Here is a 17061-nt window from a genome sequence, read left to right as displayed (position 1 = left end):
GTACCGGTACAGAGTCAATGTGGAGGCTATATACAGGTTATTACGGTACAGAGTCAATGTGGAGACTATATACAGGTTGTTACGGTACTTACGGTACAGAGTCAATGTGGAGGCTATATACAGGGGGTACTGGTACAGAGTCAATGTGGAGGCTATATACAGGTTATTACGGTACAGAGTCAATGTGGAGGCTATATACAGGGTGTTACGGTACAGAGTCAATGTGGAGGCTATATACAGGGTATTATGGTACAGAGTCAATGTGGAGGCTATATACAGGGTATTACGGTACAGAGTCAATGTGGAGGCTATATACAGGGTATTATGGTACAGAGTCAATGTGGAGGCTATATACAGGGTATTACGGTACAGAGTCAATGTGGAGGCTATATACAGGGTATTACGGTACAGAGTCAATGTGGAGGCTATATACAGGGGGTACCGGTACAGAGTCAATGTGGAGGCTATATACAGGTTATTACGGTACAGAGTCAATGTGGAGACTATATACAGGTTATTACGGTACAGAGTCAATGTTTTAGGCTATATACAGGTTATTACGGTACAGAGTCAATGTGGAGGCTATATACAGGTTATTACGGTACAGAGTCAATGTGGAGGCTATATACAGGTTATTACGGTACAGAGTCAATGTGGAGGCTATATACAGGTTATTACGGTACAGAGTCAATCTGGAGGCTATATACAGGTTATTACGGTACAGAGTCAATGTGGAGGCTATATACAGGTTATTACAGTACAGAGTCAATGTGGAGGCTATATACAGGGGATACTGGTACAGAGTCAATGTGGAGGCTATATACAGGTTATTGCGGTACAGAGTCAATGTGGAGGATATATACAGGGTATTTCGGTACAGAGTCAATGTGGAGGCTATATACAGGGTATTACGGTACAGAGCCAATGTGGAGGCTATATACAGGGGGTACCGGTACAGAGTCAATGTGGAGGCTATATACATGGGGTTCTGGTACAGAGTCAATGTGGATGCTATATACACGGGGTACCGGTACAGAGTCAATGTGGATGCTATATACAGGGGGTACCGGTACAGAGTCAACGTGGATGCTATATACAGGGGGTACTGGTACAGAGTCAATGTGGAGGCTATATACAGGGTATTATGGTACAGAGTCAATGTGGAGGCTATATACAGGGTATTACGGTACAGAGTCAATGTGGAGGCTATATACAGGTTATTACGGTACAGAGTCAATGTGGAGGCTATATACAGGTTATTACGGTACAGAGTCAATGTGGAGGCTATATACAGGTTATTACGGTACAGAGTCAATCTGGAGGCTATATACAGGTTATTACGGTACAGAGTCAATGTGGAGGCTATATACAGGTTATTACAGTACAGAGTCAATGTGGAGGCTATATACAGGGGATACTGGTACAGAGTCAATGTGGAGGCTATATACAGGTTATTGCGGTACAGAGTCAATGTGGAGGCTATATACAGGGTATTTCGGTACAGAGTCAATGTGGAGGCTATATACAGGGTTTACGGTACAGAGCCAATGTGGAGGCTATATACAGGGGGTACCGGTACAGAGTCAATGTGGAGGCTATATACATGGGGTTCTGGTACAGAGTCAATGTGGATGCTATATACACGGGGTACCGGTACAGAGTCAATGTGGATGCTATATACAGGGGGTACCGGTACAGAGTCAACGTGGATGCTATATACAGGGGGTACTGGTACAGAGTCAATGTGGAGGCTATATACAGGGTATTATGGTACAGAGTCAATGTGGAGGCTATATACAGGGTATTACGGTACAGAGTCAATGTGGAGGCTATATACAGGGTATTACGGTACAGAGTCAATGTAGAGGCTCTATACAGGGGGTACCGGTACAGAGTCAATAAGGAGGCTATATACAGGTTATTACGGTACAAAGTCAATGTGGAGGCTATATACAGGGGGTACCGGTACAAAGTCAATGTGGAGCTATATACAGTGGGTACCGGTACAGAGTCAATGTGGAGGCTATATACACGAGGTACCGGTACAAAGTCAATGTGGAGGCTATACACAGGGGGTACCGGTACAGAGTCAATAAGGAGGCTATATACAGGTTATTACGGTACAAAGTCAATGTGGAGGCTATATACAGGGGTACCAGTACAGAGTCAATGTGGAGGCTATATACAGGTTATTACGGTACAGAGTCAATGTGGAGGCTATATACAGGTTATTACGGTACAGAGTCAATGTGGAGGCTATATACAGGTTATTACGGTACAGAGTCAATGTGGAGGCTATATACAGGTTATTACGGTACAGAGTCAATCTGGAGGCTATATACAGGTTATTACGGTACAGAGTCAATGTGGAGGCTATATACAGGTTATTACAGTACAGAGTCAATGTGGAGGCTATATACAGGGGATACTGGTACAGAGTCAATGTGGAGGCTATATACAGGTTATTGCGGTACAGAGTCAATGTGGAGGATATATACAGGGTATTTCGGTACAGAGTCAATGTGGAGGCTATATACAGGGTATTACGGTACAGAGCCAATGTGGAGGCTATATACAGGGGGTACCGGTACAGAGTCAATGTGGAGGCTATATACATGGGGTTCTGGTACAGAGTCAATGTGGATGCTATATACACGGGGTACCGGTACAGAGTCAATGTGGATGCTATATACAGGGGGTACCGGTACAGAGTCAACGTGGATGCTATATACAGGGGTACTGGTACAGAGTCAATGTGGAGGCTATATACAGGGTATTATGGTACAGAGTCAATGTGGAGGCTATATACAGGGTATTACGGTACAGAGTCAATGTGGAGGCTATATACAGGTTATTACGGTACAGAGTCAATGTGGAGGCTATATACAGGTTATTACGGTACAGAGTCAATGTGGAGGCTATATACAGGTTATTACGGTACAGAGTCAATCTGGAGGCTATATACAGGTTATTACGGTACAGAGTCAATGTGGAGGCTATATACAGGTTATTACGGTACAGAGTCAATCTGGAGGCTATATACAGGTTATTACGGTACAGAGTCAATGTGGAGGCTATATACAGGTTATTACAGTACAGAGTCAATGTGGAGGCTATATACAGGGGATACTGGTACAGAGTCAATGTGGAGGCTATATACAGGTTATTGCGGTACAGAGTCAATGTGGAGGATATATACAGGGTATTTCGGTACAGAGTCAATGTGGAGGCTATATACAGGGTATTACGGTACAGAGCCAATGTGGAGGCTATATACAGGGGTACCGGTACAGAGTCAATGTGGAGGCTATATACATGGGGTTCTGGTACAGAGTCAATGTGGATGCTATATACACGGGTACCGGTACAGAGTCAATGTGGATGCTATATACAGGGGGTACCGGTACAGAGTCAACGTGGATGCTATATACAGGGGTACTGGTACAGAGTCAATGTGGAGGCTATATACAGGGTATTATGGTACAGAGTCAATGTGGAGGCTATATACAGGGTATTACGGTACAGAGTCAATGTGGAGGCTATATACAGGTTATTACGGTACAGAGTCAATGTGGAGGCTATATACAGGTTATTACGGTACAGAGTCAATGTGGAGGCTATATACAGGTTATTACGGTACAGAGTCAATCTGGAGGCTATATACAGGTTATTACGGTACAGAGTCAATGTGGAGGCTATATACAGGTTATTACAGTACAGAGTCAATGTGGAGGCTATATACAGGGATACTGGTACAGAGTCAATGTGGAGGCTATATACAGGTTATTGCGGTACAGAGTCAATGTGGAGGCTATATACAGGGTATTTCGGTACAGAGTCAATGTGGAGGCTATATACAGGGTTTACGGTACAGAGCCAATGTGGAGGCTATATACAGGGGGTACCGGTACAGAGTCAATGTGGAGGCTATATACATGGGGTTCTGGTACAGAGTCAATGTGGATGCTATATACACGGGGTACCGGTACAGAGTCAATGTGGATGCTATATACAGGGGGTACCGGTACAGAGTCAACGTGGATGCTATATACAGGGGGTACTGGTACAGAGTCAATGTGGAGGCTATATACAGGGTATTATGGTACAGAGTCAATGTGGAGGCTATATACAGGGTATTACGGTACAGAGTCAATGTGGAGGCTATATACAGGGTATTACGGTACAGAGTCAATGTAGAGGCTCTATACAGGGGGTACCGGTACAGAGTCAATAAGGAGGCTATATACAGGTTATTACGGTACAAAGTCAATGTGGAGGCTATATACAGGGGGTACCGGTACAAAGTCAATGTGGAGCTATATACAGTGGGTACCGGTACAGAGTCAATGTGGAGGCTATATACACGAGGTACCGGTACAAAGTCAATGTGGAGGCTATACACAGGGGGTACCGGTACAGAGTCAATAAGGAGGCTATATACAGGTTATTACGGTACAAAGTCAATGTGGAGGCTATATACAGGGGTACCAGTACAGAGTCAATGTGGAGGCTATATACAGGTTATTACGGTACAGAGTCAATGTGGAGGCTATATACAGGTTATTACGGTACAGAGTCAATGTGGAGGCTATATACAGGTTATTACGGTACAGAGTCAATGTGGAGGCTATATACAGGTTATTACGGTACAGAGTCAATCTGGAGGCTATATACAGGTTATTACGGTACAGAGTCAATGTGGAGGCTATATACAGGTTATTACAGTACAGAGTCAATGTGGAGGCTATATACAGGGGATACTGGTACAGAGTCAATGTGGAGGCTATATACAGGTTATTGCGGTACAGAGTCAATGTGGAGGATATATACAGGGTATTTCGGTACAGAGTCAATGTGGAGGCTATATACAGGGTATTACGGTACAGAGCCAATGTGGAGGCTATATACAGGGGGTACCGGTACAGAGTCAATGTGGAGGCTATATACATGGGGTTCTGGTACAGAGTCAATGTGGATGCTATATACACGGGGTACCGGTACAGAGTCAATGTGGATGCTATATACAGGGGGTACCGGTACAGAGTCAACGTGGATGCTATATACAGGGGGTACTGGTACAGAGTCAATGTGGAGGCTATATACAGGGTATTATGGTACAGAGTCAATGTGGAGGCTATATACAGGGTATTACGGTACAGAGTCAATGTGGAGGCTATATACAGGTTATTACGGTACAGAGTCAATGTGGAGGCTATATACAGGTTATTACGGTACAGAGTCAATGTGGAGGCTATATACAGGTTATTACGGTACAGAGTCAATCTGGAGGCTATATACAGGTTATTACGGTACAGAGTCAATGTGGAGGCTATATACAGGTTATTACAGTACAGAGTCAATGTGGAGGCTATATACAGGGGATACTGGTACAGAGTCAATGTGGAGGCTATATACAGGTTATTGCGGTACAGAGTCAATGTGGAGGCTATATACAGGGTATTTCGGTACAGAGTCAATGTGGAGGCTATATACAGGGTTTACGGTACAGAGCCAATGTGGAGGCTATATACAGGGGGTACCGGTACAGAGTCAATGTGGAGGCTATATACATGGGGTTCTGGTACAGAGTCAATGTGGATGCTATATACACGGGGTACCGGTACAGAGTCAATGTGGATGCTATATACAGGGGGTACCGGTACAGAGTCAACGTGGATGCTATATACAGGGGTACTGGTACAGAGTCAATGTGGAGGCTATATACAGGGTATTATGGTACAGAGTCAATGTGGAGGCTATATACAGGGTATTACGGTACAGAGTCAATGTGGAGGCTATATACAGGTTATTACGGTACAGAGTCAATGTGGAGGCTATATACAGGGGGTACCGGTACAAAGTCAATGTGGAGCTATATACAGTGGGTACCGGTACAGAGTCAATGTGGAGGCTATATACACGAGGTACCGGTACAAAGTCAATGTGGAGGCTATACACAGGGGGTACCGGTACAGAGTCAATAAGGAGGCTATATACAGGTTATTACGGTACAAAGTCAATGTGGAGGCTATATACAGGGGGTACCGGTACAAAGTCAATGTGGAGCTATATACAGTGGGTACCGGTACAGAGTCAATGTGGAGGCTATATACACAAGGTACCGGTACAAAGTCAATGTGGAGGCTATACACAGGGGGTACCGGTACAGAGTCAATAAGGAGGCTATATACAGGTTATTACGGTACAAAGTCAATGTGGAGGCTATATACAGGGGTACCAGTACAGAGTCAATGTGGAGGCTATATACAGGGTATTACGGTACAGAGTCAATGTGGAGGCTATATACAGTGAGTACCAGTACAGAGTCAATGTGGAGGCTATATACAGGGGGTACCGGTACAGAGTCAATGTGGAGGCTATATACAGGTGGTACCGGTACAGAGTCAATGTGGAGGCTATATACAGGGGGTACCGGTACAAAGTCAATGTGGAGGCTATATACAGGGGGTACCGGTACAGAGTCAATGTGGAGGCTATATACAGGGTATTACAGTACAGAGTCAATGTGGAGGCTATATACAGGGGGTACCGGTACAGAGTCAATGTGGAGGCTATATACAGGTTATTATGGTACAGAGTCAATGTGGAGGCTATATACAGGGGGTAGCGGTACAGAGTCAATGTGGAGGCTATATACAGGTTATTATGGTACAGAGTCAATGTGGAGGCTATATACAGGTGGTACCGGTACAGAGTCAATGTGGAGGCTATACACAGGGGGTACCGGTACAGAGTCAATGTGGAGGCTATATACAGGGGGTACCGGTACAGAGTCAATGTGGAGGCTATATACAGGTTATTACGGTACAGAGTCAATGTGGAGGCTATATACAGGGGGTACTGGTACAGAGTCAATGTGGAGGCTATATACAGGTTATTATGGTACAGAGTCATTGTGGAGGCTATATACAGGTTATTACGGTACAGAGTCAATGTGGAGGCTATATACCTGCTCGCCTCCCTACCACTGAGGAAGTACAGCTCCCGCTCAGCCCAGTCAAAACTGTTCGCTGCTCTGGCCCCCCAATGGTGGAACAAACTCCCTCACGACGCCAGGACAGCGGAGTCAATCACCACCTTCCGGAGACACCTGAAACCCCACCTCTTTAAGGAATACCTAGGATAGGATAAGTAATCCCTCTCACCCCCCCCCCCTTTAAGATTTAGATGCACTATTGTAAAGTGACTGTTCCACTGGATGTCATAAGGTGAATGCACCAATTTGTAAGTCGCTCTGGATAAGAGCGTCTGCTAAATGACTTAAATGTAAATGTAAATGTAATATACAGGTTTATATGGTACAGAGTCAATGTGGAGGCTATATCCAGGGGGTACCGGTACAGAGTCAATGTGGAGGCTATATACAGGGGGTACCGGTACAGAGTCAATGTGGAGGCTATATCCAGGGGGTACCGGTACAGAGTCAATGTGGAGGCTATATCCAGGGGGTACCGGTACAGAGTCAATGTGGAGGCTATACACAGGGGGTACCGGTACAGAGTCAATGTGGAGGCTATATACAGGGTATTACGGTACAGAGTCTATGTGGAGGCTATATACAGGGGGTACCGGTACAGAGTCAATGTGGAGGCTATATACAGGGTATTACGGTACAGAGTCTATGTGGAGGCTATATACAGGGGGTACCGGTACAGAGTCAATGTGGAGGCTATACACAGGGGGTACCGGTACAGAGTCAATGTGGAGGCTATATACAGGGGGTACCGGTACAGAGTCAATGTGGAGGCTATATACAGGGGGTACCGGTACAGAGTCAATGTGGAGGCTATATACAGGGTATTACGGTACAGAGTCAATGTGGAGGCTCTATACAGGGGGTACCGGTACAAAGTCAATGTGGAAGCTATACACAGGGGGTACCGGTACAGAGTCAATAAGGAGGCTATATACAGGTTATTACGGTACAAAGTCAATGTGGAGGCTATATACAGTGGGTACCGGTACAGAGTCAATGTGGAGACTATATACAGGGTATTACGGTACAGAGTCAATGTGGAGGCTATATACAGTGGGTACCGGTACAGAGTCAATGTGGAGGCTATATACAGGGGGTACCGGTACAGAGTCTATGTGGAGGCTATATACATGGGGTACTGGTGCAGAGTCAATGTGGAGGCTATATACAGGGGGTACCGGTGCAGAGTCAATGTGGAGGCTATATACAGGGGGTACCGGTACAGAGTCAATGTGGAGACTATATACAGGGGGTACCAGTACAGAGTCAATGTGAAGGCTATATACAGGTTAATATGGTACAGAGTCAATGTGGAGGCTATGTACATGGGGTACCGGTACAGAGTCAATATGGAGGCTATATACAGGGGGTACCGGTACAGAGTCAAAGTGCATGGGCACCGGTTAGTTGAGGTAATATGTACATGTAGGTAGAGTTATTAAAGTGACTATGCATAGATAATAACAGAGACTAGCAGCAGCGTAGAAGATGTGTGGGGGGGTGCAATGCAAATAGTCTGGGTAGCCATTTTATTAGATGTACAGGAGTCTTATGGCTTGAGGGTAGAAGATGTTTTTAAGCCTCTTGGACCTAGTCTTGGCATTCCGGTACCACTTGCGGTAGCAGAGAGAATGCTCTATGCCTAGGGTGGCTGGAGTCTTTGATTATTTTTAGGGCCTTCCTCTAACACCGCCTGGTACAGAGATCCTGGATGGCAGGAAGCTTGGCCCTGGACCGTACCCACTACCCTCTGTAGTGCCTTACGGTTAGATGCCGAGCAGTTTCCGTACCAGGCAGTGATGCTCTCGATGGTGAAGCTGTAGAACCTGTTTAGGATCTGAGGACCCATGCCAAATCTTTTCAGTCACCTGAGTGGGAATAGGTTTTATCGTGCCCTCTTCATGACTGTCTTGGTGTGTTTGGACCATGTTATTTTGTTTGTTATGTTGACACTTGAAGCTCTCGACCTGCTCCACTACATCCCTTTCGATGAGAATGGGGGCGTGCTCGGTTCTCGTTTTCCTGTTGTCCACAATCATCTCCTTTGTCTTGATCACATTGAGGGATAGGTTGTTGTCCTGGCACCACATGGCCAGGTCTCTGACCTCCTCCCTATAGGATGTCTTGTCGTTGTTGGTGATCAGGCCTACCACTGTTGTGTCATCGGCAAACGTAATGTTGGTGTTGGATTCGTGCCTGGCCGTGCGGTCATGAGTGAACAGTGAGTACCCCTGAGGGGCCCATGTGTTGAGGATCAGCGTGGAAGATGTGTTGTTACCTACCCTTACCACCTGGGGGCTGCCCATCAGGAAGTTCAGGATCCATTTGCAGAGGGAGGTGTTTTGTCCCAGGGTCCATAGCTTATTGATGAGCTTTGAGGGCACTATGATGTTGAACGCGGAGCTGTAGTCAATGAATAGCATTCTCACATAGGTGTTCCTTTTGTCCAGGTGGGAAATTGCAGTGTGGAGTGCAATAGAGATTGCATCATCTGTTGATCTGTTTGGGTGGTATGCAAATTGGAGTGGGTCTAGAGTTTCTGGGATAATGGTGTTGGTGTGAACCACCAGCCTTTCAAAGCACTCCATGGCCACAGGGACGATGGTGGTCTGCTTAAAACATGTTTGTTTAACAGACTCATTCAGGGACAGGTTGAAAATATAATTGAAGACACTTGCCAGTTGGCCAGCACATGCTCGGAGTACACACCCTGGTAATCCGTACGTCCCTGCCCTGCGGCCTGGTGAATGTTAACCTGTTTAAAGGTATTAAACACATCGTCTACGAAGAGTGTGATCACACAGTCATCCGGAACAGCTGGTGCTCTCGTGTTTCAGTGCTATTTGCCTTGAAGCGAGCATCACTGGGCAGCTTTCGGCTGTGCTTACCTTTGTAGTCTGTAATGGTTTTCAAGCCCTGCCACATCCTACGAGCGTAGGAGATGGTGTAGTACAGATTCGATCTTAGTCCTGCATTGATGCTTTGCCTGTTTGATGGTTTGTCGGAGGGCATAGCGGGATTTCTTATACGATTCCAGGTTAGAGTCTCGATCCTTGAAAGCGGCAGCTCTAGCCTTTAGCTCAGTGCGGATGTTGACTGTAATCCATGGCTTCTGGTTGGGTTATGTACGTACGGTCACTGTGGGGGCGACGTCATTGATGCACTTATTGATGAAGCCAATGACTGATGTGGTGTATCCTCAATGCCATCGGAGGAATCCAGGGAACATATTCCAGTCTGTGATAGCAAAACAGTCCTGTGGCTTAGCATCTGTTTCATCTGACCACTTTTTTATTGACTGTGTCACTGGTGCTTCCTGCTTGAATTTTTTGCTTGTAAGCAGGAGTCAGGAGGATAGAATTATGGTCAGATTTGCCAAATGGAGGGCGAGGGAGAGCTTTGTACACGTCTCTGTGTGTGGAGTAAAGGTTGTCTAGAGTTTTTTTCCCTCTGGTTGCACATTGAACATGCTGATAGAAATTTGGTAAAACAGATTTAAGTTTCCCTGCAATTAAAGTCCCCGGCCACTAGGAGTGCCGCCTCTAGCATATTCTTTGCTCATGGCGTAATACAAGTCATTGAGTGCGGTCTTCCTGCCAGCATTGGTCTGCGCTGGTATGTAGACAGCTACGAAAAATACAGATGCAAACTCTCTAGGTAAATAGTGTGGTCTACATGAGATACTCTACCTCAGGTGAGCAAAACCTTGAGACTTCCTTAGATATCGTACACCAGCTGTTGTTTACAAATATACATAGTCCGACCCCTCCCCCCTTGTCTTACCAGACTCTGCTGTTCTATCCTGCTGATAACATCCCGCTGTATGTTGGTAATGTCTTCATTCAGCCACGACTCAATGAAGCATAAGATATTACAGTTTTAATGTCCCGTTGGTAGTTTCATCTTCCTCGTGGGTCGTCAATTTTATTTTCCAATGAATGCATGTTAGCTAGTAGAACGGAAGGCACTGGGGGTTTATTCAATCTTAGTCCTGTATTGATGCTTTGCCTGTTTGATGGTTTATTCAATTTTATTCAATCTTCCTCCAACTGCAGTTACAACTCCCATTCCATCTCCAGCAGTCCCAGTGTTGTCCATCTCTCTACCCATCACCATCTCCAGTGTTGTCCATCTCTCTGCCCAGCACCATCCCAGTGTTGTCCATGTCTCCCCCCAGCACCATCCCAGTGTTGTCTATGTCTCTGCCCATCACCATCCCAGTGTTGTCCATCTCTCTGCCCATCACCATCCCAGTGTTGTCCATCTCTCTGCCCATCACCATCCCAGTGTTGTCCATCTCTCTGCCCATCACCATCCCAGTGTTGTCCATCTCTCTGCCCATCACCATCTCCAGTGTTGTTTTAAATTGTTTTCTTTCTCCAACTGCAGTTTCAACTCCCATTCCATCTCCAGCAGTCCCAGTGTTGTCCATCTCTCTGCCCATCACCATCCCAGTGTTGTCCATGTCTCCCCCAGCACCATCCCAGTGTTGTCCATCTCTCTGCCCATCACCATCCCAGTGTTGTTTTAAATTGTTTTCCAACTCTTTCTGCCCATCCATCTCATCCCAGTGTTGTCCATCTCTCTGCCCATCACCATCCCAGTGTTGTCCATCTCTCTGCCCATCACCATCCCAGTGTTGTCCATCTCTCTGCCCATCACCATCTCCAGTGTTGTTTTAAATTGTTTTCTTTCTCCAACTGCAGTTTCAACTCCCATTCCATCTCCAGCAGTCCCAGTGTTGTCCATCTCTCTGCCCATCACCATCCCAGTGTTGTCCATCTCTCTGCCCATCACCATCCCAGTGTTGTTTTAAATTGTTTTCTTTCTCCAACTGCAGTTTCAACTCCCATTCCATCTCCAGCAGTCCCAGTGTTGTCCATCTCTCTGCCCATCACCATCCCATTGTTGTCCATCTCTCTGCCCATCACCATCCCAGTGTTGTCCATCTCTCTGCCCATCACCATCTCCAGTGTTGTTTTAAATTGTTTTCTTTCTCCAACTGCAGTTTCAACTCCCATTCCATCTCCAGCAGTCCCAGTGTTGTCCATGTCTCCACCCATTCCATCTCCAGCAGTCCCAGTGTTGTCCATGTCTCTACCCAGGCTGCTGTGTAGTCTACTGGTGGGGTCTCTACCTACTGGTGGGGTCTCTACCTACTGGTGGGGTCTCTACCTACTGGTGGGGTCTCTACCCACTGGTGGGGTCTCCTTACTTACTGGTGGGGTCTCTACCCACTGGTGGGGTCTCCTTACCTACTGGTGGGGTCTCCCTACCCATAAATGTGTTCATAATACATGTCTCATTCTTTCTCCAGATGCAGTTCCAACTCCCATTCCATCTCCAGCAGTCCCAGTGTTGTCCATGTCTCTACCCAGGCTGCTGTGTAGTCTACTGGTGGGGTCTCCCTACCTGCTGGTGACCATCATACTGCTGGTGAAAGGCTGCAGGAGCAGGACTCAAGGTGACAGGATCGACTCATATCAGAATTATATTATTATGGCCATTGAAATGCTGGCTATTAAAATTGGATCCAACAAGAACATCAAGGGAAATCCAGGTGGGGGAAAACAAAAGTGTCAATGTATGGTGATGACTCTAGTCTGGATCTCTGTACAGACTCAATGTATGTTGATGAGTCTAGTCTGGATCCCTGCAGAGTCCCTGTACAGACTCAATGTATGTTGATGACTCTAGTCTGGATCCCTGCACAGACTCAATGTATGTTGATGACTCTAGTCTGGATCCCTGTACAGACTCAATGTATGTTGATGACTCTAGTCTGGATCCCTGTACAGACTCAATGTATGTTGATGACTCTAGTCTGGATCCCTGTACAGACTCAATGTATGTTGATGACTCTAGTCTGGATCCCTGTACAGACTCAATGTATGTTGATGAGTCTAGTCTGGATCCCTGCAGAGTCTCAATGTATGTTGATGAGTCTAGTCTGGATCCCTGCACAGTCCCTGTACAGACTCAATGTATGGTGATGACTCTAGTCTGGATCCCTGTACAGACTCAATGTATGGTGATGAGTCTAGTCTGGATCCCTGCAGAGTCTCAATGTATGTTGATGACTCAAGTCTGGATCCCTGTACAGACTCAATGTATGTTGATGAGTCTAGTCTGGATCCCTGTACAGACTCAATGTATGTTGATGACTCTAGTCTGGATCCCTGCAGAGTCTCAATGTATGTTGATGACTCTAGTTTGGATCCCTGCAGAGTCCCTGTACAGACTCAATGTATGTTGATGACTCTAGTCTGGATCCCTGCAGAGTCTCAATGTATGTTGATGAGTCTAGGCTGGATCCCTGCAGAGTCCCTGTACAGACTCAATGTATGTTGATGACTCTAGTCTGGATCCCTGTACAGACTCAATGTATGTTGATGAGTCTAGTCTGGATCCCTGCAGAGTCCCTGTACAGACTCAATGTATGTTGATGACTCTAGTCTGGATCCCTGTACAGACTCAATGTATGTTGATGAGTCTAGCCTGGATCCCTGCACAGTCCCTGTACAGACTCAATGTATGGTGATGACTCTAGTCTGGATCCCTGTACAGACTCAATGTATGTTGATGAGTCTAGTCTGGATCCCTGTACAGACTCAATGTATGTTGATGACTCTAGTCTGGATCCCTGTACAGACTCAATGTATGTTGATGACTCTAGTCTGGATCCCTGCAGAGTCTCAATGTATGTTGATGACTCTAGTCTGGATCGCTGCAGAGTCCCTGTACAGACTCAATGTATGTTGATGACTCTAGTCTGGATCCCTGCAGAGTCTCAATGTATGTTGATGAGTCTAGTCTGGATCCCTGCACAGTCCCTGTACAGACTCAATGTATGGTGATGACTCTAGTCTGGATCCCTGTACAGACTCAATGTATGTTGATGAGTCTAGTCTGGATCCCTGTACAGACTCAATGTATGTTGATGACTCTAGTCTGGATCCCTGCAGAGTCTCAATGTATGTTCATGACTCTAGTCTGAATCCCTGCAGAGTCCCTGTACAGACTCAATGTATGTTGATGACTCTAGTCTGGATCCCTGCAGAGTCTCAATGTATGTTGATGACTCTAGTCTGGATCCCTGCAGAGTCCCTGTACAGACTCAATGTATGTTGATGACTCTAGTCTGGATCCCTGTACAGACTCAATGTATGTTGATGAGTCTAGTCTGGATCCCTGTACAGACTCAATGTATGTTGATGACTCTAGTCTGGATCCCTGTACAGACTCAATGTATGGTGATGAGTCTAGTCTGGATCCCTGTACAGACTCAATGTATGTTGATGAGTCTAGTCTGGATCCCTGTACAGACTCAATGTATGTTGATGAGTCTAGTCTGGATCCCTGTACAGACTCAATGTATGTTGATGACTCTAGTCTGGATCCCTGTACAGACTCAATGTATGTTGATGACTCTAGTCTGGATCCCTGCAGAGTCTCAATGTATGTTGATGACTCTAGTCTGGATCCCTGCAGAGTCTCAATGTATGTTGATGAGTCTAGTCTGGATCCCTGCACAGACTCAATGTATGTTGATGACTCTAGTCTGGATCCCTGTACAGACTCAATGTATGGTGATGAGTCTAGTCTGGATCCCTGTACAGACTCAATGTATGTTGATGAGTCTAGTCTGGATCCCTGTACAGACTCAATGTATGTTGATGACTCTAGTCTGGATCCCTGTACAGACTCAATGTATGTTGATGAGTCTAGTCTGGATCCCTGTACAGACTCAATGTATGTTGATGACTCTAGTCTGGATCCCTGCAGTCTCAATGTATGTTGATGACTCTAGTCTGGATCCCTGCAGAGTCTCAATGTATGTTGATGAGTCTAGTCTGGATCCCTGCACAGACTCAATGTATGTTGATGACTCTAGTCTGGATCCCTGTACAGACTCAATGTATGGTGATGAGTCTAGTCTGGATCCCTGTACAGACTCAATGTATGTTGATGAGTCTAGTCTAGATCCCTGTACAGACTCAATGTATGTTGATGACTCTAGTCTGGATCCCTGCAGAGTCTCAATGTATGTTGATGAGTCTAGTCTGGATCCCTGCACAGACTCAATGTATGTTGATGACTCTAGTCTGGATCCCTGTACAGACTCAATGTATGGTGATGAGTCTAGTCTGGATCCCTGTACAGACTCAATGTATGTTGATGAGTCTAGTCTGGATCCCTGTACAGACTCAATGTATGTTGATGACTCTAGTCTGGATCCCTGTACAGACGCAATGTATGTTGATGAGTCTAGTCTGGATCCCTGTACAGACTCAATGTATGTTGATGACTATAGTCTGGATCCCTGTACAGACTCAATGTATGTTGATGAGTCTAGTCTGGATCCCTGTACAGACTCAATGTATGTTGATGACTCTAGTCTGGATCCCTGTACAGACTCAATGTATGGTGATGAGTCTAGTCTGGATCCCTGTACAGACTCAATGTATGTTGATGAGTCTAGTCTGGATCCCTGTACAGACTCAATGTATGTTGATGAGTCTAGTCTGGATCCCTGTACAGACTCAATGTATGTTGATGACTCTAGTCTGGATCCCTGTACAGACTCAATGTATGTTGATGACTCTAGTCTGGATCCCTGCAGAGTCTCAATGTATGTTGATGACTCTAGTCTGGATCCCTGTACAGACTCAATGTATGTTGATGACTCTAGTCTGGATCCCTGCAGAGTCTCAATGTATGTTGATGAGTCTAGTCTGGATCCCTGCACAGACTCAATGTATGTTGATGACTCTAGTCTGGATCCCTGTACAGACTCAATGTATGGTGATGAGTCTAGTCTGGATCCCTGTACAGACTCAATGTATGTTGATGAGTCTAGTCTAGATCCCTGTACAGACTCAATGTATGTTGATGACTCTAGTCTGGATCCCTGCAGAGTCTCAATGTATGTTGATGAGTCTAGTCTGGATCCCTGCACAGACTCAATGTATGTTGATGACTCTAGTCTGGATCCCTGTACAGACTCAATGTATGGTGATGAGTCTAGTCTGGATCCCTGTACAGACTCAATGTATGTTGATGAGTCTAGTCTGGATCCCTGTACAGACTCAATGTATGTTGATGACTCTAGTCTGGATCCCTGTACAGACTCAATGTATGTTGATGAGTCTAGTCTGGATCCCTGTACAGACTCAATGTATGTTGATGACTCTAGTCTGGATCCCTGTACAGACTCAATGTATGTTGATGAGTCTAGTCTGGATCCCTGTACAGACTCAATGTATGTTGATGAGTCTAGTCTGGATCCCTGTACAGACTCAATGTATGTTGATGACTCTAGTCTGGATCCCTGTACAGACTCAATGTATGTTGATGACTCTAGTCTGGATCCCTGTACAGACTCAATGTATGGTGATGACTCTAGTCTGGGTCCCTGCAGTCTCAATGTATGTTGATGACTCTAGTCTGGATCCCTGTACAGACTCAATGTATGTTGATGAGTCTAGTCTGGATCCCTGTACAGACTCAATGTATGTTGATGAGTCTATTCTGGATCCCTGTACAGACTCAATGTATGTTGATGACTCTAGTCTGGATCCCTGCAGAGTCTCAATGTATGTTGATGACTCTAGTCTGGATCCCTGCAGAGTCCCTGTACAGACTCAATGTATGTTGATGACTCTAGTCTGGATCCCTGTACAGACTCAATGTATGTTGATGAGTCTAGTCTGGATCCCTGCAGAGTCTCAATGTATGTTGATGAGTCTAGTCTGGATCCCTGCACAGTCCCTGTACAGACTCAAGGTATGGTGATGACTCTAGTCTGGATCCCTGTACAGACTCAGTGTATGTTGATGACTCTAGTCTGGATCCCTGTACAGACTCAATGTATGTTGATGAGTCTAGTCTGGATCCCTGGACAGACTCAATGTATGTTGATGACTCAAGTCTGGATCCCTGTACAGACTCAATGTATGTTGATGAGTCTAGTCTGGATCCCTGTACAGACTCAATGTATGTTGATGACTCTAGTCTGGATCCCTGTACAGACTCAATGTATGTTGATGACTCTAGTCTGGATC

At 45.6% G+C, this 17061-nt stretch overlaps 1 protein-coding gene across 3 annotated transcripts in view; it reads left to right on the top strand.

Annotated features, from left to right (window-relative positions):
• The window catches only part of LOC124007710 (Fc receptor-like protein 5), a 60729-nt gene that overhangs the window by 31761 nt on the left and 11907 nt on the right, over positions 1–17061 (top strand). For 2 of the 3 annotated variants that reach the window (XM_046318424.1, XM_046318422.1), the window contains exon 7: positions 12315–12461. The exons of the other annotated variant lie outside the window; for it this stretch is intronic. In XM_046318424.1, the coding sequence (XP_046174380.1) occupies positions 12315–12419 (105 nt within the window). In that variant the 3' untranslated portion in view covers positions 12420–12461. The remainder of the gene's footprint in view (positions 1–12314; positions 12462–17061) is intronic. 3 annotated transcript variants of the gene reach the window in all.

This window comes from Oncorhynchus gorbuscha, linkage group LG21 (genome assembly GCF_021184085.1).
Source record: "Oncorhynchus gorbuscha isolate QuinsamMale2020 ecotype Even-year linkage group LG21, OgorEven_v1.0, whole genome shotgun sequence".
Lineage (NCBI taxonomy): Eukaryota > Metazoa > Chordata > Actinopteri > Salmoniformes > Salmonidae > Oncorhynchus > Oncorhynchus gorbuscha.
This window is presented reverse-complemented; position numbering and strand designations above follow the sequence as displayed.